This window comes from Cupressus sempervirens, chromosome 3 (assembly GCF_028749045.1).
Source record: "Cupressus sempervirens isolate cs-2001-9-10 chromosome 3, ASM2874904v1, whole genome shotgun sequence".
Classification (NCBI taxonomy): domain Eukaryota; kingdom Viridiplantae; phylum Streptophyta; class Pinopsida; order Cupressales; family Cupressaceae; genus Cupressus; species Cupressus sempervirens.
Window position 1 is genome coordinate 935796419 of NC_143120.1, and position 23853 is coordinate 935820271.

Here is a 23853-nt window from a genome sequence, read left to right on the forward strand (position 1 = left end):
AAAAATGGCCTTAGGCCCAATGATGCCCTAGCTGAAGTGACTGAAGTATCACCTCCAAATGTGCAACCCTTCAGAAGATATTTCACTTCCTTAGTTATGCTAATCCAAGGGAGTTTTCGTTCCCAAAGATCTATTGACTATCTGAAACCACTTGGCTCCACAATAGACCATGTGACTGAACCGCAATTTGATGTCAAGAGAGAAATAAACAACTGGATGATTAGAATGAAGCCCGGGGTGCCTATTTATTCTTTTTTCTCCACTTTCTCTAGAAGCTTCTAGAACATTATTTTATTTTATCTATTAAGTGATTTTATAAAATATTTTATAATTCAAGTCACTTTATTAAATTAATTAAATATAAAGTTACCTTTTAATATTTATTTATTTGATAACTTTATAAATAATTAACTTAATACCACTTATTTATTTAATTAAAATAATTAATTAGTCATCCTAATAAAATATTCATTATTTTGGACAACCTAATTAATTAAATCAAATTGCCTCCAAAATGGGGACATGACATTAGTTCACCATTTTGGATATGTTATTTTGAAGTATTGATCTTCACAGTTGTTGGAGCAATTTAGAGAGTGGGTCTTGTTTTCTTATTAACCTCTAACAGGGTTAGAACCTTCTAACAAGGGCTCAAGGTCTCCTAACAGAAATCTATATATTGTCTAACAAGGACTGTTGTATTGAATGTATTGTAATTGGCTCCTAATAGGGTCACATCCTTTCACAAGAAATATATATATATTAGTACACATCTTGTAGGTGTCATCCCCACTAGGGTATTACCTCTTATCAAGGGTTTCTGTAGTCAACAAATCATTTTGTTATGGTATAGCTTTCTATTATTTTGCACCATTGTTTTGATTATTGAAGTTGAAATTAACAAGGTTGGATTCACCCCCTATCCTCCTGAGCTTATTGCTCTCAGTTGTGTCACCCACCTTTTGCTCTCAGCTCCTCACCAATATATAGAGAGGGTGCCTGTAAATTTTTATCTTTTGACAAGGTAATAAAACTCAGCTGGTTTATTGAGCACGCTAAGACATTGAACTTAGATGTAAATAAAGTTGCTTTCAATTAAATAGGCAATTTGGTTTTAGACTTTGTGCTAATTCGAGGTGTTATGTGACAACATTTTCTGAAGATTGATTGTGAGTGTTATGTTATTGTTGAAGAGGGATTTAAACTTGATCGTGCTGACTCTTAACTGCAAATCATGTTTGAAGTTATAGTTAGATTTTCAGGTTTTATCTTGCAGATTTTGTGCCACTTATCTAATTTGAAGTTCTTGTAAAACACTCAAACAAGGAGGTAACTCGAGACTTTGTGGTCCTTTTATTTTCTCAGTTTGTGCTTGTAAGATTAAATATATGTTGGAGAATTTGAGCTGCACATATGTCCATCCTTGTTCCTGAGTTCACTAAAGGAGTTGTGGAAAGACTTTGGGCTTTTGCAGACATGTTGTTTTTAATTTTCTAAGCTGTATTCAAGAAGATAAAATCATGTAGTTTGAAATAAGAGAATATGACAAAAGAAGAACACCTATTTTGAAGAAAGTGGATATGGTTAGAGTAACACCCTGTGAATTAGCTTAGTGCATATAATCTCAGGTTTCAGTTTATTATTAGTTGTTTTCAGTAAGTGATAGGGGGAGTCTTCCCTTAATTAGGTGAGAGTGTGTCTCACATGCTGTGGTTTGGAACCATTATTTTGCAATTGATCCTTCAAACTATCGATTGCAAAATATCTACCCAACAAAAAGGACCATAGGCAGTTAGAGAGTGCAGTAATTATACAAGCGCCCATGGAGTTGAAAGATTTCAGGAACACCATCAGTTATAATGAGTAGCAATGAAGTTACCAAACATGTTAGATGATGACAATCATCAAGCTATCAACTGCATGTATGAAACCAATCATCGTTAAAGGATCACAACAAAGGTATTGAGAGGAAGGTGTCTTGAGAAATATGTCTCGATAGAATAAATGATTGCATAATTCAATGTCAACAATATGTATACTACATGCCTAGATAAGATAAGATAAGATAATAATATTAATGTCCAACAAAAGACCACCAAAAGGTCTATGGGACTGGAAGATTACAAGAAGTGAGCTGACAACAGCAGGAGCACCAAACGGTGTCCGAGAAAAGCGAACAACAAAACAAGAAGAAGAAAAGATACAGAGAGAGGCGAAGACAAGGACTAGGAGTCCTTTCTAGGCAAAAAGAAATCAGTCATAAAAGGAAACAACTGCAGATGGATAGAACCTCTGATCTGTCTCTGTGATCTCGTAGAAGAGTGTCAACCTAGGTATTGATTGCAATATCAATCAAGCAAATCCTAGAAGTCATTGGGTAATTCTGGTATCTTGGAAGACTAAGACAATAAAGCCATTCAAAGTACAAGTATTGCCACTTGGGATTTGTCGTGGTAAAAGAGCTACACAGAGAATGGAAAGGAATTTGTTTATGGAGAATTCGTCAGTAGGAATATATTTTTAGATCTATTGCATCTGGAGATACTGACTAATGATATGTTGTCTTTGACCACCACCACTCATAGTCTAATTGATAGCATTTACAGGTTGTGATTATAATAAAAGACCAAAGTCAACTTATACAAGACATCAAGGAGATCCACATCAGTAGAGGAGAGTGCTTCATGAGCAACTATTACATTTTTAATTGATATTATATAATCTTAAATGGTCGACTTATAAAAAATCCTATCTGTCATTGAGAATCATTATCCAATGAAGCCAAGTGATTATCAAGTGGAAAGGCACCTCTTATTTAAGAGACGACAATTAAAGATAATCTTTACGAAGGGACATAAGTCATGTCCCATTCATTTTAACTCCTTATGGAAGGACAATTGATATAAGAAATTATTTAATCTCATCATTCCAAAGGCATTCTGGATTATTTTTTTGTTTGTTTATCCTTTACGGAATCGCTCTGTTTTGTGTGACTGCCTTTAGCATTTTGGTGCAAGTCTATATCGACCGTATCAGAAACGACATCCTAGGATTGCAGAGTTTATAGAATTCATATCAGACATAGCATCCATCTTTGACAGAAAGTTACCCCATATGAATATCAAACATAGTATCATCAAGTATATCACTTCCAAGTGATCAATACCTCATACATTGCAAGTATTTCATTTACACATCAGAAATGGAAATCTTATTGCTATAAGCAACATATCACTCTATTGCATATAATATAAAGGAAGGTCAAACATAGTAATTGATATTACTTTCTGGTGATATCCTATAAACACATATTGCATACATAATCAGATAAATCAGAGTTTGTAGCTATTGTTGAAAGCAATAAATATTGATGTCATAATCGGCATGTGCGCGTGCGAATGTGTGTGCGTGCATGTAGGTGCCCGTGCACTTGTGTGTATCAAATATTGCATATCACTATAACTGGGAAGTGTTGAAATTTAATGCTCTAATAGATAGAGAGTTAGAAAAGGTATCAAATAAGATTGTATATGTGTTTGAGTTAGTTGTCAATAAGTTCTAGTTAGTTGTCAGTCACATCTAGTATGTTGTCAATTGTATTAATTTGTTGTCATGTGTATTAGCATACTTATAGGATCTTGGTGAAGTGATATGACTATATATTTGTAATTTTCAACAATGAATTATAAGTTGCAAATTAGTTTCTTTGTTTTTGAATCTGTTCTATTTTTCTAATATGGTATCAGAACCATCTTCCCTTTTGAATTGTGTGTTTTAGATGACCTTTTGTGCTGCTAGAATAAGTCAGAGAAGAAACTATCACGGAGATGAGGCCTGGTGAAGAACCACCGGATCTTGATGGTGATGATGATTTAATTGAAGATGAAGGTCTTGTCATATATTGGAGAAGCCAATTCTTTGAAAATAGGAAAGGATGTAGTAAAGGCTAGATGGATGCTGAATACTCTGAGGTGCTAATGGATTGGAGAAACTATACCTCATTTGGGTTATGAGGCACACATGTGAGATTGGTGTCCAATGGTTTACGGTTATCTGAAAATATAGAAGCTTAGCATCATACCTTTACGAGGGTTATAAGGCATTTCATGTGCAAATGGTTTCCAATGGTGTTGGAAGCTTGGATGATAGTTGCATGATTATACCACCAGTTGGGTGCAGCTTGAAGGAGTCTTATTGATCCAAGAACTTTCTTCAAAGAAAAGAATATGCATAATCTATTTCTTAGTGTATGTCAGTTTAATGTTGTAGCATTAAGAGGGGGTGTTGGAATTTAATACTCCAACAGTTAGAGAGTTAGAAGTGGAATCAAATAAGATTGTAGATGTATTCGAGCTAGCTGTCAATAAGCTCCAGTTTGTTGTCAATCACATCTAGTATGTTATCAATTGTATTAGTTTGTTGTCATGTGTATTAGCATAATTATAGGATCTTGGTGAAGTGATATGACTATACATTTGTAATTTTCAACAATGAATTATAAGTTGCAAGTTTAGTTTCTTTGTTTTTGAATCTGCTGTTCTATTTTTCTAATAATAAGAGCATCAGTTTCATTGTAATGTCCCCGTCATAAAATAAATATACTCATTTAATCTTTGTAATGGGCCGATTGATTTATTTTATCTCGGACCCATTTTTTATTTAGTTTTTGTAGATTGTGTCGCCGACTAACTTTGTACATCTTCGGAAAGCTTTTCCTGATGGGTATTTAAGCGCGGCTTGTAGTCAATTCGTAGGTATGCTTTGGATTATATTTCTCTGTATTGTGAATTCCTGTTGGGGATTCTCTGTAATTCGCCATTTCAGAAGTGAAAGACCTTCCCTATTTGGCTTGCACGGTTTCGGTGGGAATCAACCCTCACCCTACTTCGTCACTACATGTATTAATTGTTCAAATTTGGCAATTTGGAGTGCCCTCTGTCGTCGGTAAACATTGTGTAGCAGACGAGGTGGTGTCGTCGGTGGATTTTGTACTTTGTAGCCGATATCGTCGGTAAATAGTTTGTAGCGGACATATTATGTAGCTGCCCCTCGACTCCACCGGGGGCGTTGCCCCCTGGACCCCCAGTCGTTGCGGATATTAGTCATGGGAGTCTGACCAGTTGAGAAGAGTTGAAGTTGCTGCAGACATGGACTTTCTGTGTACTAGAGGCACTGGGAGTAGGTGTTGGCCAGGAGGTTGTCTTGGTGGATGCGTAAAGAGCTTGGGAGGAGCTAATCATTCAGTTGGAGGCAGTGCAACGACACTTGGTTCAAGGTACCGAGGAATTGAAAACAGAGAAAGCAGCACAAGTGGCTTTCAAGGTCAGCTTCATTGAGGAGACAGTATATTGTTAGCAGAGGCTACAGATGTAACGGGATGAATGTGGAAGTGATGTGACAGAAACAGATTTCTCTTGTTGTAGTCACTCTGTTAATGCATTTTGTTTGTTAATTTGTTTCAGATATTTTGTAATTGTCGTTCGGAGACAACTTTTCTTTTTGGGGGGATGGTGTCAGTTGACTGGATTGTCGTCAGTGTTTCTGTAGCCGACGGGATGATTGTCAGCGGTGTTTCTGTAGCCGACGGAGTGATTGTCATCGGTGTTTTTTTAGCCGACGGGTAAATAGTTTGTAGCGGACAATATTTGTGGCCGACGGACTCCTTCAGGAAGGTTTGGCGGATAGTATTTATATCCTGTCTGGGATCATTGTAAATCTTCTATCATTGATCATAGATCTTATGAAGCATAATGTAATGTTCTGGCATATGCGAATAATCTAAAGAGTTCTACTGTTTGTGTTCCATTGTCTATATGCATTGTTTTAATTTACCGGTATAGTAAATGCTTGGCTCAGGGTTCCTAGAAGTTGGAAGCAGAGAAAGCCACACGGGTGGCTATTAAGGTCAGCTTGATTAAGGAGATAGTATTGTGTTCGCAGAGGCTACAGATGCATCGTGGGTTGGAAACCAGTTTGGTGCACAGACGGGACGAATGTGGAAGTGATCTATCTTGTTCTTGTTAGTCAGTTAATGTATTCGGTTTTGTTAATTTGTCTCAGATATTTTGTAATTGTCGTCCGAAGATGACTTTTTCTTTTAGGGGGGATGATGTCGTCGGTAAACATTGTGTAGCAGACGGGGTGGTGTCGTCGGTAGATTTTGTACTTTGTAGTCGACGTCGTCGGTAAATAGTTTATAGCGGACATATTATGTAGCTGCCCCTCGACCCCGCCAAGGGTGTTGCCCCTTGGACCCTCAATCGTTGCGGATATTAGTCGTGGGAGTCTGACCAGTTGAGAAGAGTTGAAATTGCTGCACGCATGGACTTTCTGTGTACCAGAGGCACTGGGAGTAGGTGTTGGCCGGGAGGCTGTCTTGGTGGATGCATAGAGAGCTCGGGAGGAGCTAATCATCCAGTTTGAGGCAGTGCAACGACACTTGGCTCAGGGTATCGAGGAATTGAAAACAAAGAAAGCAGCACAGGTGGCTATCAAGGTCAACTACATTGAGGAGACAATATTGTGTTAACAGAGGCTACAGATGTAACGGGATGAATGTGGAAGTGATGTGATAGAAACAAATTTCTCTTGTAGTCACTCTTTTAATGCATTTTGTTTTTTAATTTGTTTTAGATATTTTGTAATTGTCGTCTGGAGATGACTTTTCTTTCTGGGGGGGATGGTGTTAGCCGACTGGATTGTCGTCGGTTTTTCTGTAGCCGACGGGATGATTGTCGGCAGTGTTTTTGTGGCCGACGGAGTGATTGTCATCGGTGTTTTTGTAGCTGATGGGTAAATAGTTTGTAGCGGACATAATATTTGTGGCCGATGGACTCCTTTGGGAAGGTTCGGCGAATAGTATTTATATCCCGTCTGGGATCATTGTAAATCTTCTATCATTGATCATAGATCTTATGAAGCATAATGTAATGTTCTGGCATATGCGAATAATCTAAAGAGTTCTACTGTTCGTGTTCCATTGTCTGTATGCATTGTTTTAATTTACTCGTACAGTAAACACCCTCTCTCGGAAAACTTATTAGAAGGATTTGTGTGTTCAAGTCTTATTCTTATATTCAGAATTCATCTAATCTTCCTTCAACATTTCGTACTTGTGTATGAACAACATTGTTTCTGTCATCAACTATGTTTCTCACCATCCATACGGTCTGTATTTTCTTAGTCAACCTGCTACACAATCCATCCATACGGCCTACCTATGATCTTACAATACGGGCTACTGATTACCCTCTGATCTCACCGTATGACTTCTATTGTTGCCTGTACAGGCCTCTAAATCCACCATACGACCTTTATAGCCACTGTACGGACTGTCTTCAATAGCGTACCATTGCCTCTTACACAACCGTACGACTACTTAACAATCACCGTACGACATAGTCTACTCACCGTACGACCAATAACCTCCACCGTACGGACTTGCTGAGAACTGCTCTGTATGGTTCAACACATACCCTACCCCATCTGCTATCAGCCGTACGACCAATCTTCTGCCCTCCTGTACACCCAACTTCCATATTCAGGAGATGTTCATGGAATTCCAACGTTTTTGAATTCAAAGAGGCTTCGGAACACTACAGTGGTATCAGAGCCTTCGGTCTTGCCAGCTTGTGGACAGTGAATGATAGTTTATAGTCGGAAAAGAAGGACACATTCCATTGATCGAATGGCTGACGAAAGAGAACCGACTGGCACCGAACTTGTAGCAGTTCTGAAGGAACTTGCTCGGAATCAGGCACAGATCACAGATACGCAACGACTCATGGAGGAAACCCTCAAGAAGTTGGCGGAGAACAAAATATTTGGTGAACAAAATGGGCATAGTGCGGACTCAGTATCGAGTAAACCACACCCTCAGCTAGCATGCTCTCGACCTTCCATGCCGACTTTCCCACCACAAACGGAAGCACACCACAGGGAGAGACTACCAACTTTTGAAGAGATAAGAGAGGACTGGAGAAATGCAAACCTTGAAGAGGATATTTCCTACAAAGATTACGTTGATTTGAGGATGAGATACTCGAGAGGCGGAAACAGAGGAGGATATTTTAACGATGATCTTAGGAGAAAATTGAGTAAGGTGAACCTGTCTCCATTTCAGCACAGGCGTGGGTGATGAAAGCCGACACCTACTTCCAGCTAAATCCTATGCCTAAAGAAGCGATCAAATTTGCCACGTTGCACTTGGAGAGCGTTGGACATGAATGGTGGCACCACGACATGATCACACTAGGGCATTATCAAATTAGGACTTATGCGGAGTTTATGGAGAGATTAATAGAACGATTTGATGGAAAAGACCCCGAGCTCAATTTCAAAGATTTGGCACAACTGAGGCAAATTGGATGAGTAGATCAGTTCATTGCAAAACTTCAAAGACTTTCCGTGTTGGTCATGGACATCTCCGAGAGAAGGCGGGTTGTGCTCTTTATGGATGGGTTGGGAGAACCACTAAAGGCTTGGGTGAAGGGATTCAATCCATCAACCCTGTCGGAAGCAATCAGTAAGACATGAAGCATGGCATCGTCGTCGGCATCATCCTCATCCTCCCGGAGTCACTCACATCCAAAACTGCCGACGTTTCCGAGAGACAAACCTTTGCCCAAGAAGCCATCATTGGATGACGCATCCCGACAAGAACTCCGAAGGAAGAAGTTGTGTTTCAATTGCAAGGGTCCTTGGGAGCCTGGCCACCGATGCCTCGGGAAGGGGAAGATCCATTACATCGAGGTAATGTCCGATGAAGAAGATGAATAGGAACAAGAGGAAATGCCAGTGGAAGATATCCAACCTAGTAGTGACACCAACATGGCCAACTTAAATTGTACGGAGAGGATTGCCTCTTTGGTGCAACGTGGAGGATCCATTGCTTTGGTTGGTAGTCTGAGGTGCACAGTTTTTCGTATGCGGGGTACCCTTCAGGGACAAAGGATCATGGTGATGTTGGATAGCGGAGCTACTTTGAACTTCTTAAACTCATCCTTGGTAAAACGAAGAAATCTCCCTACGAAAGCACACACAGGTTTTCAGGTCAAGGTTGCCAGAGGGACTTTCCTGCCCTACACGCACCTTGTTCCTCAATTGAGCATCACAATGGAAAATCACACGGTGACGGAGGACTTTTTCATAGTGGATCTCGTTGATATGGAAGTCATCCTGGGCATACAGTGGATGGAGACACTTGATGAGTACACTCAGAGTTTTAAGCAGATGGACTTCACTTTTGTGGTTGACAGAAAGAAGGTTGTCCTCCGAGGGATGGCAAATGAAGGTCCGAAGGAAGTTTTCGTGCATTGGATGGAGGCAATCTTGTGGCACAATGACGTTGAGTGGGCTGCGCATTGTTTTATCTTGGCGGAACCAATGAATGGGCACCGAACACCTCCATAGGATGATGAACTTCAGGATATTTTAAGTAGGCATGAAAAAGTTTTCATGGGTATTCCTCTTGGCATACCACCGCATCGGGCATTTGAACACACAATAGAATTGGAATCAGGGGCAAAACCTGTCATAACCACACCATACCACCACCCCAAGTAGTTCAAAGATGAGATTGAGTGGACGATTTAGGAGTTGCTTGAGAAGGGATGGATCCGTCCCAGTTCTAGCCTGTTCGCATCATCTATGGTGTTGGTCAAGAAGTACGGAACGTTGCGCATGTGTGTGGACTATCACGCACTAAACAAAAGGACAATAAAGAACAGGTACCCCATCCTGAGGATAGATGAGCTTCTGGATGAACTACATGGTGCGGTCTATTTTTCAAAAATAGATCTCTGTTCCGATTACCATCAGATCCGAATGAGGAAAGAGGATGTGGAGAAAACGGCCCTCCACTGCCATTACGGACACTGAGTTCCTGGTCATGCCGTTCGGTCTGATAAACGCACCTGCTACATTCCAGTCGTGCATGAACCGCATCTTCAACAAACAGTTGCGTAAGTATCTATTGGTATTCTTTGATGATCTTCTTATTTATAGCAGGTCATGGGAGGAGCACCTGAAACATCTGAACAAGATTTTGAGTATCATGGAGGAACAGTCCCTGTTCGCCAAACAGTCCAAATGTGAGTTTGGGATGACAAAGATATTGTAATTGGGGCATGTCATTAGTCAATACGAGGTTCAAGTGCATCACGAGAAGATTCGGGCTATCCTCGACTGGCCTCCTCCGAAATCACTCACGGATCTGCGAGGGTTCTTCGGATTGTGTAGTTATTACAGAAGATTTGTCAAAGGTTTTTTCAGCTCAGTGCGCCTTTAACGGATCTGACGAAGAAAGGGGCTTTCTAGTGGAATGAAGAAGCATAACTCACATTTGATAAGCTAAAAGAGGCCATGAGCACTTGCGCGGTTCTGGCACTACCTGACTTCACCCGACCATTCATATTGGAATGCGATGCGTCAGGGGAAGGCATCGGAACGGTTTTGATGCAGGACAGACACCCCATCGCCTACGAGAGCAGGAAGCTTACACCAGCAGAACGCTTGTATTCTATTTATGATAAAGAAATGTTGGCCATTGTACATGCACTGACCAAGTTTTGGCAGTATTTGGTTGGTGCCAAGTTCATCGTTCGTAAGGATCACAACAGCCTGCGATATTTCCTAGAGCAGCGGGACTTGAACGAACGACAACAAAAATGGGTAAGCAAAGTTCAGTATTTTGATTTTGACATTGAATATGTAAAAGGAAAAAACAATGTTGTTGCAGATGCCTTGTCTCGAAAACCCACCATCTACTTGCTAGAACAGATCTCAGCTGACTGGAAGGTACAACTGTTGGTGGAATATTCCAAGAATACGTTTGCCTGTGAGATAATGAATGGACACATCAACGATGATCGGTACAGGGTGGTGAATGATATCATTTATTATAAGGATTGGATCTACCTAGTGCCAGAATCCAAGCTAAAGCAGAAGATCCTGAAGGAAGTGCATGACTCCCCTCTAGCTGGACACCCTGGCTTCCTTAAGACCTACAAAAGTATTTGGGAGAGATTTTCATGGAAGGGACTGAAAGGGGACGTGTTGCAACATGTTAGAGAATGTACTGTTTTCCAACAGAACAAATTCAAACACACTCTTCTTGCCGGACTGTTATAGCCTCTGTCGATTCCCGAACATAAGTGGGAAAGTATATCAATGGACTTCATAATAGGTCTTCCCAAGGTGAACGGAAAGGATTGCATCTTCGTGGTCGTTGACAGATTGGCAAAGTATGCTCACTTCTTCGCCATCCCCTCAAACCTTCAAGCTGCATTGGTTGTCGACTTGTTTTTCAGAGAAGTCTTTCGCCTGCACGGGTTACCTGGAAACATCGTCAGCGATCGGGATGGATGATTCGTCAGCAACTTCTGGATAGAACTGTTTCGGATGACGGGGACTGAATTAATGCCGAGTACGAGCTACCACCCACAGACAGATGGCCAAATTGAAATTGTGAACAAATGGCTCGAAGGCTACCTATGAAACTATGTCTCGACACAACAACACACATGGGTGAAATGGATTCATCTCGCAGAGTACTGCTACAATACCACGTATCACGTGTTGATTGGGATGGCGCCGTTCAAAGCCCTCTACGGGCACGAACCTCTCTCCTTCATTGATATAGTTCTAGGCGACAACCATGCTCCAAGGGCGAAGGATTGGCTTCAGGAGGGATAGGACATTCTGAGGAGCTTGAAAGAAAACCTGCAACAGGCACAAAACCGACAGAAAGTGTACGCCAACAAACATCGGATAGAGAGGAGTTTTGAAGTGGGGGATCTAGTCTATCTCCGGCTTCAGAAATACCAACAGTCCTTGTTAAAGGGAACAAGGAAGGAGAAATTGAAGCCACGGTTTTATGGTCCCTACCGTGTGATTTGTCACATTGGTGAGGTAGTGTATGAACTGGAACTTCCGAAAGGTAGCTGCATTCACAATGTCTTCCATGTTTCCTGTCTGAAGAAGGCTATCGGGCAAAACATCACCATCACTACCGACCTTCCACCACTCAATGAGGAGGGGAAACTCATTTTGGAACCTGCTGAGATTCTCGAAGTGCGTGAAAAGGTCTTACCGAACTGAACCGTCAGGGAGGACTTGGTACGTTGGCGACATCTACCGCTGGACAACTCAACGTGGGAAGGTTAACACATCCTCCAGCACTCGGCACTACACTTGCTTGAGGACAAGCAAATTTTGGGACAGGAGGACTGTAATGTCCTCGTCATAAAATAAATGTACTCATTTAATCTTTGTAACGGGCCAATTGATTTATTTTATCTTGGATCCATTTTTTATTTAGTTTTGGTAGATTGTGTCGTCGTTGGCTAACTTTGTACACCCTCGGAAAGCTTTTTCTGATGGGTATTTAAGCGCGACTTGTAGTCAGTTCGTAGGTATGCTTTGGATTATATTTCTCTGTACTGGGAATTCCTGTTAGGGATTCTCTATAATTCGCCATTTCGGAAGTGAAAGACCTTCCCTATTTGGCTTGCACGGTTTCGGTGGGAATCAACCCTCACCCTACTCCGTCATTGCATGTATTAATTGTTCAAATCTGGCAATTTGGAGTGCCCTCTCTTAGCAAACTTATCAGAAGGATTTGTGTGTTAAAGTCTCATTCTTATATTCGGAATTCATCTAATCTTCCTTTAACATTTCGTACTTGTGTATGAACAACATTGTTTCTATCATGAACTGTGTTTCTCACCATCCATACGGTCTGTATTTGCTTAGTCAACCTGCTACACAATCCATCAGTACGGCCTGCCTATTATCTTACCGTACGAGCTGCTGATTACCCTCTGATCTCATTGTACGACTTCTACTGTTGCCTGTATGGGCCTCTAAATCCATTGTACAACCTTTATAGTTACCGTACGGACTGTCTTCAACAGCATACCGTTGCCTCTTACACAACTGTACGGCTACTTAACAATCACTATACGGCATAGTCTACTCACCGTACGACCATTGACCTCCACCATACGGAATTGCTGAGGACTGCTTTGTATGGTTCAACACATACCGTACACCATCTGCTATCAGCCGTACGGCCAATCTTCTGCCCTCCTGTATGCCCAACTTCCATATTCAGGAGCTGTTCGTGGAATTCCAATGTTTTTGAATTCGGAGAGGCTTTGGAACACTACATTCATGGCATACTTCATAATAGATATATCACACATTGCTGTTGATATATCGATGCATACATTTAGATAAATAATATCAGGAATTGCAATTTATTTGGATTTATCTTCCATTACTTGCTTTAATAAGTATTCAATTGACATAGTAGAAAGAGAGATTGAAGTAATTGTCCTGGCTTTCCTAACTTAGCCAAAGAGGGGACATTGCAGCTACCCTTCATAAAGTAGCACAAATCATCTTGTAAGATGACAGTAGTTCCAGCAAGCCCTGGATTCCCATGTGAAACCCTTCCAAATTAAGCTTGGGAAAACCTTTTGGGGGGTTTAGGCCAAGAGTTACCAATACAAAGAACCTTTTGATCTCTTGCCAACTAACACGATCGAGTTAGAAAATGTCATGTAGAGGCAGTTTATGAGTTAAATTCGCAGTTGTATGACATACATAGAATAATACTTTTTGAAATATAGACAAGCAAGAACAATGACATCTACTTGTGATGTGAAAAGTGTATACTTTTTCCCAATCAGTATTAAGTACACTTGTTAAGTGAACACTGGAAAAAACAGCATGAATGTTTTTCTTTGGAACCATATTGTCTGGAAGATGTTATGTCAACATCTATCTGAAACATAGAGTGAGGTTTGCCCTTTTTTAACCCATTTTGTTATTAACAATTTTTACTGAAGCCATTAGCATGGCAGCTTATATGTTTAAGTATGTGTTTCTATTGGGTAATCAAGTAATATATTACTTGTAAACATATTTTATTTGCTTCTTAATTGCTATAGTAGACCTTTCCAAGCATTATTAAATTATCAATTAGCTCATTCTTTTGGTTTACATGGTTAAATAACAAAACATGAATCATAGCTCTTATATATTCATTTGTGAAGCTATTCAATAAATTATAGCTAATATAAATGCAAATGAATGATTTAAAAATGAGAAAAGGATCCCTTTTTTTCTTTGATTATTTTGGTTTTTAAAAACAAAGGCAGTTGTGCTGAAATTTGACAATATGTCTGCAGCCTTGGTTTATAAACATTACCTTGTGTCGTTTTGACTAAATGTCCTTGGGATTGAACAATTGATACTTCTTTATGCTTTTAAAACTTATTTTGCAGGCAGCAGGTACTGCTGGAGGTGCAGCAGCTTCTATTGTTCGTGTGCCAACAGAGGTCTGGAAGATTGATTTGTGCAGAGTCTTGTCTTGTGTTAGAAATTGTACATAATGCAGGAAGATTTGTGGTTGTTTCGCGTTAGTCATTTTATCATGTTGATGAAATGATGAATGACAGGTTGTCAAGCAAAGAATGCAAACAGGACAGTTTGCATATGCTCCTGAAGCTTTGCGCCTGATTGTTGCAAAGGAAGGTGTTAAAGGTCTATATGCGGTATTGCATGCTTTTCTTTGTCATTATCTGTCAGGTTTTTTCTATACATTCATGTTGTTTATTTATGGTTCAAAGCTTGAATAGTCCCTTGTCTTAATTTATGGTGTAGTTTTCCCCATTTACTTGCTATTGTATGTGAAATAACCCTCGATGAGCAGTAAGGAAGGTATTGCTAATGCAATTTGAATAAAGATTTGAATTTAAGTAGTTAATAAATCTTGTTCAAATTTTGAAGGGTTTTGTTACTGTTAACAAGTTATTTTATTCTTCTTAATCTTTTGGTGTATTGTTACAGGGATATGGTTCTTTTCTATTACGAGATTTACCTTTTGATGCATTACAATTCTGTTTGTATGAACAACTGAGGATAGGGTACAAACTAGTGGTAAGCATTTTTTGTCTATTTTGGAGTTTACTGTGTTTAATCAAACATCACTTGTTATGCTGTCCAATTTCTCTCATTTTGTCCTTACATTAGCCGCCTTATTATAAGTTTGGGCATCAATATCAAGACTGATTGTTCTCACATATATCAACCATTCTTGGTTTCTCCATACATTAATAAAATATTGCGACGACTAGTCAGTTCTTCTTGAGAATTCATAATATAAGTTAGGGCATCAGTGTCAAGAATGATATTCCTCCTGTATATCGATCATTTGTGGTTTCTTCATGCAATAGTGAGAATATTATGATGACTTGTCAATCACTTATTACTTTGTGGTTGCTTCCATCCAAAATGATGAAAATTTGAAGCCTAAAAAAGGCGACTTGTTTGTGTGGCTTGCATCTTTGATAGATGATGTCTATAGATTCTTAACCCCTACACTTTTCATAAAAATACTGTCTTCATATGATCGAAATGCTTTGTTGTTTACTGATCAACTATAGTGCTTTCTTACCTGGAAGTCTTCTTGGTTTATGTTGTGCTTTATTTAGTCGAGGTATAAAATGTAAGATGAAAACAGAGGAATGAAAGAAACCATACGTATGTCAATAGACAACTGAAGATGGTCAATAAAAGTTGTGGCTGGCTCACAGATGTTTAAATGAATTCCAGAGAACAAAATGAAATAAATAAAACTAAAATTATGGGATGAAAAAATTTTAGAAAAGAAAGTGATGAGCACACACTTATACTGGGGCAAGGAAGGCAGGGTAAGGGTAGTGCACAAATCATTATAAGACAAACTTATATTTATTTAAATTGACCAACTGCAATGTAGTAAACACACAAGATCCACACAATTAAGAACATGAAATTTATGTGGAAACTAATTCGAAGAAAAATGGGGGGGTAAGGATTGTTTGGATCTCTGTTCAAATCCAATCACAAGAAAAATAAAATGATCAAGCAATATTTGCAGGCACCAAACCTCATTTTTAGAATTTGTAGGCACCAACTTACTGAAGACACCAATCCTCACTTAGAAGATTTGTAGGCACTAACTTATTGGAGATGTTAATCCCTGCAACTGAGCACCAACTCAGCAAGAAACACCAGTGTCTTGTTTTAGGAGGCACCAATCTCTCCTGCAAAATTCACCTTTTGGATGTTGCTTCTTCCACGGATGATGACCATTTATCTACACTTTCATACTCAACAAAATCTGCTGTGTAATAAATCTGCTCTGCATTGTATTCTAGTGGTAAAACATTTTCTCCCACATTGGGTGATTACACCAAGAGGGTCGATTCATTCCAAAAAGACTTTATATAATATTTTTAATTTAATGCTTTACAAGGAGGTCATTCATCATATTAGTTTTGAATTAATTTTCAATAATATCTATGAGGGCCAGCCATTCTTTTATTATTTCTAGTGCTGCCTTGATTAAGGTCAAGTCTTCTTTTAAGAACATGGATAATCTCACTAGAAAGCTGGGATTAGTGGCCTTTTCTTCCGTGACAGCATTTCTGAGCTACTCTTCTTTGACATCAATGATAATAATATTTCCAATGACCTCCTCCCTTGTTATTGACGGCACTCTCCACAAAGAAATTGTATTGTGAATATAAAGATGAATATGATTCTCCTTGTTGCTGTAATACTCTTTTTGACATCAACTGTGAAGTCTGTATGGAGCTGAAGATAATGCAATGAATGCTCCTGCTGAATATGTGCTTCTTTTTCGGAATTGAGTCACTAGATGAGAGCAATATTGCTCCAAATTTATGCCTAAGTTACTCAAAAGTCCATTTAGGGAGGGGCTTTTTGGAGATATCTGTGATCCATTCTTCTGTGGCAATATACTCCAATTGACATGTTGATTTGCTCCCTGTTTCCTTAGGAAATGATATTTGATAAAAATGTGCTTTTTCGCACAGTGCATAGCCATATTCTTTGAAATATTGATTGCATTCATATTGTTACAATTTATTGAAATCAAATGATACTTATATATTATTGTTAGTCACAAAATATACTTATATATTGAAAGGAATATAAGGTATTAGCAGATTCATATTAAACTCATCTTAATCGACATAACTGTTCAATTAGCCCGATACACTAAGAGAGTCACGACCATAAAGGGCTGTGACTCCCCGTGGTATTTGCCATAGGGGGAGTCACAAACCTTCATGATCGTGACCCCTAGATGTTATACTAATATGTGACCGATGACTGATGCATTCAATCAATCAATAAGTAAGGCATTGAATTGGTACAGCAGTCATCACATTTAGCAGATCGAATATATTCAGAGACATTGATCAGACCAATTCAGAATTAAACATATTCAGAGATATTGATAAACATCATAAGCATATGTCAATAGTCAGTATTCAGTTTTGAACAATTCAAGTTAGATTATTCTCTAGAAAAGATCCTTGTTAACATGGTATTAGAGCTTAACTAGAGAAAAATAATAAAGCAAATTCATTCCTCTCCTTAGAGAAGTCAAATTCAACCTCAAACAAAATGGTGAACGAAATCAAAGTAGAAGATCGATTGGAAGGGGCTGTAAACTCTTCATGGAAATCGAATTATAGCCTTACTTGGAGAACTTGAACTGGATTCCTTCATAGAAAAAGATATTAAGATGCCTGAAGAAGAATAATATAAAAAAATCAACTTGGAAAAGACACAACAATAAAGCTAAGAAGATTATAATCGACGCCATGAGGGATCACATACTTCCTTCCATAGCAAGATTGAAAACAGCCTATGAAGTATTCAAAACTGTAGAAGATACGTTTGAAATAAATAATGCAAGTAGAATAGTAACATTAAAACATCAACTCTTGAATAGAGATAAGAGACCAACTTGCCACCATTGGAAACAATGTAGATGACGAGGAACTTACACTAATTGCTCTAAGAGGCTTACCAATATCATGGGATCCTTTCATTCAATGTGTAAGTTGCCCCTCACTTCCAATTTTTTTGATCAACTCAAGAATGAGTGCATTCAAGAGGAATTCCGGTTAATCTCAAGAGGAATCTGCACAAATCAAGAAGGGGAGATTCAAGCCCTGCATACCAATAACAAAGAGAAGAAGAGGAAGTTCAAACCAAAGAGAGGAAATAATTCTCAATATCATAAAGAAAATGATCTATCCAAAGTTCAATGCTATCGATGTGATGAATTTGGTCACATCCGAAAATTTTGTCCTAAAAGGAGGAAAATTCAAGCTACCATATCTGAATCTCATGAAGTTGGAAATCCTCTATTCTATTTAGCTTTGTCAAGTGAATTATACACAAGTAATAATACTTGGATAATAGATAGTGGAGCTTCAAGACATATAATTGGATTCCAAAATTAGTTTGAAACATTCAAAGAGTGTTGCACAGAAGAAGTCACAATTGGAGATAATTCTACTTATCCAGTAAAAGGAATTGGGACTTGCTCCTTACAAATAAAAACAAGAGAAACTCTTCAACTAAAAGATGTGTTATTTGTACCAGGGATAAAAAGAAACCTAATTTCCATTTCAGGTCTAGCCGACCAAGGAAACCATGTCACCTTCAATGAGGATAAAGTGTTACTATGGACTAAAAACTCCAAAACGGCATTAGTATAGGATCAAGAGATGGAAGTTTGTACAAATTAAGTATTAAAGCAAAACAACAAGCACTAAATCATGAAGTCCATAATTCAAATGAACTTTGGCATAGAAGATTAGGACACTTTGGCTTTAGTACTCTTCCTACCATAGGGAAAATCACTACAAGCATACCTAATCTCAAATCTGATCACATTAGTATTTGTAAAGGGTGTGCCCTAGGAAAAATAAGAAATGATATTTTCCTTTAAGTAAACAAAAGTAAAAAATTGTACTAGAACTTGTTCCCACTGATTTGTGTGGACCCATGTCAACACCCTCACTAGGGGGATTGTTGTACTATGTAACATTCATTGATGATTACTCTAGGAAAACTTGGATATGCTTTCTAAAACTTAAAGAACCTAATGAAGTTTTACAACAATTCAAAGAATTTAAAGCTCTAGTGGAAAATCACATTGGAAAGAAAATAAAAACATTAAGATCGGATAATGGAGGTGAATACACGTTTGACATCTTTAAAGAATTCTGTATATCAGTTGGGATTAAGAGGGAGACTATAGTACCTTATAATCCTCAACAAAATGGGGTTGCAGAAAGAAAAAATAGAACTATATTAGAAGCAACAAAAGCCATGATTCACGATCAAAATCTCCTTGTCTTTTTGGGCCGAAGCAACAAGTACAATAGTATACATTCAAAACAGAAGCCCACATGTAAGATTAGAAAATATAACTCTCGAAGGATCCTTCACAGGGAACAAACTAGATCTTAGTCATCTAAGAATTTTTGGTTGTCTAGTCTACATTCACATTCCCAAAGAGAAAAGGTCTAAATTAGAACCTTCTAGAAAGAAAGGTATATTCGTTGGCTATAGTGAAATAACTAAGAGATACAAATTATATGTTCTAGGAAAAAAGTCTGTTGAAATTAGTAGGGATGTTAAGTTTGACAAAGATATCGCTTTCAAAACATCCTTAAACAAAGAAGATGGGGAAGTTGAGAATTAGAGGGAGTTCATCATGGAAGATGATTATAATACTAAGAATTAGAACATTATAGACGATAATTCAATTGGAAATCTGAGGGAGAGTCTTTCTGAAGATAGAGACACACCTACATCTAATGCTTCAAATGATGAAGTTTTAAATCACAAGAAAATACCACTATGGGCAAGGAAAATGATTGAAGAGAACAATGTGGAACTAGATGAGGTTTCTAGAGAAAATAAGAAAACAAGAAATAAAAAATGCTATATTGCCTTATTGACAAAACTCACAAAAATAGAACTAATGTTGAGGAGGCCTTAAAATGTCAAGCATGGAAAGATGCAATCGTAGAGGAATATCAATCCATTCTAAAAAATGATGTTTGGGATATTGTTCCTACTTCCTAGACCTAAAGACAAATCAATTGTATCTTCAAAATGACTGTTTAAAATCAAGTATGCACCTGATAGAAGCATTGAAAAACACAAAGCCAGACTTGTTGCAAGGGGTTTTTCTCAAAAGGCTGGAATTGATTATGAAGAAACATTCGCTCCAGTTGCATGTTATACTTTAGGAAGAGCAATAATTACCATTGCTGCATCCAAAGGATGGAAAATACATCAAATGGATGTAAAGACAACCTTCTTGAACGACATCATTGAAGAGGAAGTATGTAACACCCCGTTTTCCGAGTCTTAATTAACAACTAACATAATCAAAGAAATACAGTTATTACTTAATTTTCATAAGAAGTTAGTTAAATCGGTTTCGTTCATATAAAAGAGATTTACGGTTAAAATCAGTTAAACAAAATTTCTTAACTAAGAACTTAAAACACCATCAAGGAATTTACTATAGAAATTTAAATCCACATACCATGGAATTTGAACCGAGAAATCATTGTAAGGATGTTTCTGCAATCACTCATATTAGTCCACAAATATTACTATAACAATATCATATAACGATTTCTATCCAATACCGCTCTATCAAAAATCAAATGATGATTACCATCAAATACCACTATATAAAATTAGGGCGTCACATACCACTGTATCAATTAGGGCATCGATTACCATTGGATCATTTAGGGCATCAAATACCACTGTATCAATTAGGGCTTCAGATACCATTGAATCAGTTAGGGCTTCAGATACCACTGTATCATTTAGGGCTCCAGATACTATTGAATCAATTAGGGCTTCAAATACCACTATATCATTCCTTTCCTTCCGATTTCTTAACTGTGGCAATAACTTAAGATTAGAAGATATGCTCATATTCAATATTCATACAAATGAAAGACTAATATAACAATCCACCAGATAGATCTATCTCTCGCAACTAAGTGTAAAATAACTGCAACGATAATATAACAATTAATTTTGCCTTCTTGCATATACTTCATAAAAGTAAAAATACTTGTTTCCGACAAACAATTGAATGCATAGCTTATCTTTGTCTGACGCACATTTGACATCTTGTGAAGAGGGGAAACATTGTCAGGGGCTTAACCACCCAACCTCAAACCATAACTTTATCTCCACACAATCTCTAACGAGAAAGGTTGTCACTACTCGGAAGTAGACATGGAACAACTTAACCAATCACTGAGCATTTTGGTACTAGGGAATCATTCCCACTGCTCGACTAAGCATAAGGAATTAAATATTGGACTACCATGAGCCGAGTCTTGATGATTAATATCTTTTTTCTTTGAGCTTGCAATTATTATTAATAATGGTTCTTTTCTTTTCATGCAGGAAATAATTCTATGGTACAATGCTTTTCATTTGACCCTTCATCTCAACAAAGATGACCCTCCTGGATGAATTCTTGGTGCATGCTTAAGTGTTCTTTCTATTTCATAATCACAGTCAAATCTTATGTCCTATCCAAACTTATCACAATATTATGAAGCAAACTATTCTTGCATCTTATTTACTTGTTTTCCTTAATTCACAGACTAACGAATAAAGGTCCTTATTCTGAGGATATTCCATAGATTGACTAAGCAAAAACATGTATTATTATGCAAATAATTTCTAAGTGGGAATCAATCAACAAACAGTCGTAATTCCTATTAAAACTAATGATTGTACTCTCTAGTGAACATCAGTTAGATTTAAACTAGGGTTTACCATCAAATTTGGCAATCTGTTTCAGTATCACAACTTCAAGAAATAAAGTCTTACTTACATATTCATCCAGTGGGTGGTTGTCTGTACTGCCAATCTATAAAAAGGCTTCATGTTAGATGCATATTTCTCAAAGACCACATAAAAGAAATCCAATCATGATAATCAAACCATAATTTGGATTGTGTTCCACCTGGAGTTGTTTCACACAATTCGTTGCCATGTTCTATCAAACTAGGATGCACGAAAACCATTACTTCCAATCACTCTACTCTGTGTCTTCATGAACTCAGAATGTAGGAAATGATTTGTATCAAAACAGATGTAAGAAGTACGGCTAAGGTTCAGAGAAATATCGATGCAAGAAAAGAAGTAATCCATGCTATCGAGGGTTTGAGCTTTGCAAATCAAATGTGAACACAAAACATTTCAAAAGGAAGAGACCCCCTTCTCCAGCTACGGAAAGAAGTTATAAGCATGTCAAGACAAGAAGAGGGTGACGGTGGAAGAGTTACATTACCAACAAGGAGTCATCAGCATAAATAATTAAAATGGCTATCTCAACTTATAAGGCCAATGGAAATAAAAACAGAATATGAAAGGTTGCTAAGCATGAAATAATATTAGACCACTGCCAAGGTTAAAGAAATAATATTGTCTTAATATTTAGCATCATGGTACCTATAGATACCTATATATGTATGTATGCATATACGTGTACATATGTAAACCCCAACCATGTATTTCTTTCGTACACGCCAAATATCAAGTATGCGTATACATCCTCACATATTTAAAGTTGGTTTGCATATGTATGCATATACATGTATAAGTATGTAGGTATCATGATGTCGATATGATAAGACATGATTATACATCAGAAGGCTCCAACCAACAACACAAATACAAAGGTACAACTCATTCTATTCATGCTTAGTAATCTCTTTACTATTAAATGATATGTGATTTAATAAGTTAGGTCATGGTCATCCAACATACACTCTTACCTGCCTAGTCGTTATCCTTAGCCCAGGTGGTTTAGGGCTTGTACCTATTTGCTCAGTGATGACAATGCCCCTTCATGCCCAATTCCTTTCTGGCAATGTTCCTCCCCTTCGACGTGCTCTTGCAAGGGAATTCTCCATGATTATATTATATTCCTTAATATAATGACAATTTACCATAACAAATTATTTGATCATAAATAATCATAACGGCTAACTACCTATTCAATTCCATGAATTCATGATAAATAATTATAACGATTAACTATCTTACCATTTTGCAGGATTATAACAAATTTAACTGTCAACTGACTTCATGTGAACCTCAACGGCTATATTTTAAATTAGGTTGAAAATTGGGATGTAACAAAGTATATATAGAACAACCTGAAAGATTCACTATACATGACCGGAAGCTATACGTATGTAAACTAAAGAAAGCTCTCTACAGGTTGAAGCAAGCTCTTAGGGCTTGGTATGAGAGAATAGACAACTATCTTCTCAAATTGGGATACTCCAAGAATGAAGCTGATTTGAATATATCCTTCAAAATATCTAATAATGACATGTTGATTCTCCTTCTTTATGTTGATGATTTGTTGATAACACGTGCAAATCATCTTATAGCCAAATGTAAACAGGATCTCATAGCTGAATTTGACATGAAGGATCTAGGCCTTCTACTTTATTTTTTGGGTCTAGAAGTACGACAGAAGGAAAATTACATCTTCCTAAATCAAGAAAAGTACACTACAGATATATTGACCAGATTTGGGATGATGGATTGTAAGCCACTATTTGCTCCAATGGAAACTAACCTTCATAAGCTTGAGTGAAGCAATAGACTCAGAATTAGTTGATCCTACTCACTATCGACAAATTGTTAGATCCCTTATGCACTTAGTAAACACTTAGCCAGATGTCTGCTATGCTACAAATGTGTTAAGTTACTTTATGTGTGAGACCAAGAAGATTCATCTAATGGCTGCCAAACATATTTTAAGATATTTAAGAACTATTGGACTTGGAGAAGTATGATAATACTGAGCTACAACTTCAAGGGTATTTTGATCCTGACTAGGTAGGTTGTACTATTGACCGTAAGAGTACAACAAGGTGTTGTTTAAGCCTTGGATCAGTAGAAAATGGT

General features: G+C 37.8%; 1 protein-coding gene across 1 annotated transcript in view; it reads left to right on the forward strand.

The window, feature by feature from the left end:
• SAMC1 (S-adenosylmethionine carrier 1) overlaps positions 1–23853 on the forward strand; it is a 161253-nt gene that overhangs the window by 103621 nt on the left and 33779 nt on the right. Inside the window, exons 6-8 of the mRNA XM_089822555.1 lie at positions 14292–14345; positions 14466–14561; positions 14857–14946. Of these exons, the coding sequence (XP_089678681.1) occupies positions 14292–14345; positions 14466–14561; positions 14857–14946 (240 nt within the window). The remainder of the gene's footprint in view (positions 1–14291; positions 14346–14465; positions 14562–14856; positions 14947–23853) is intronic.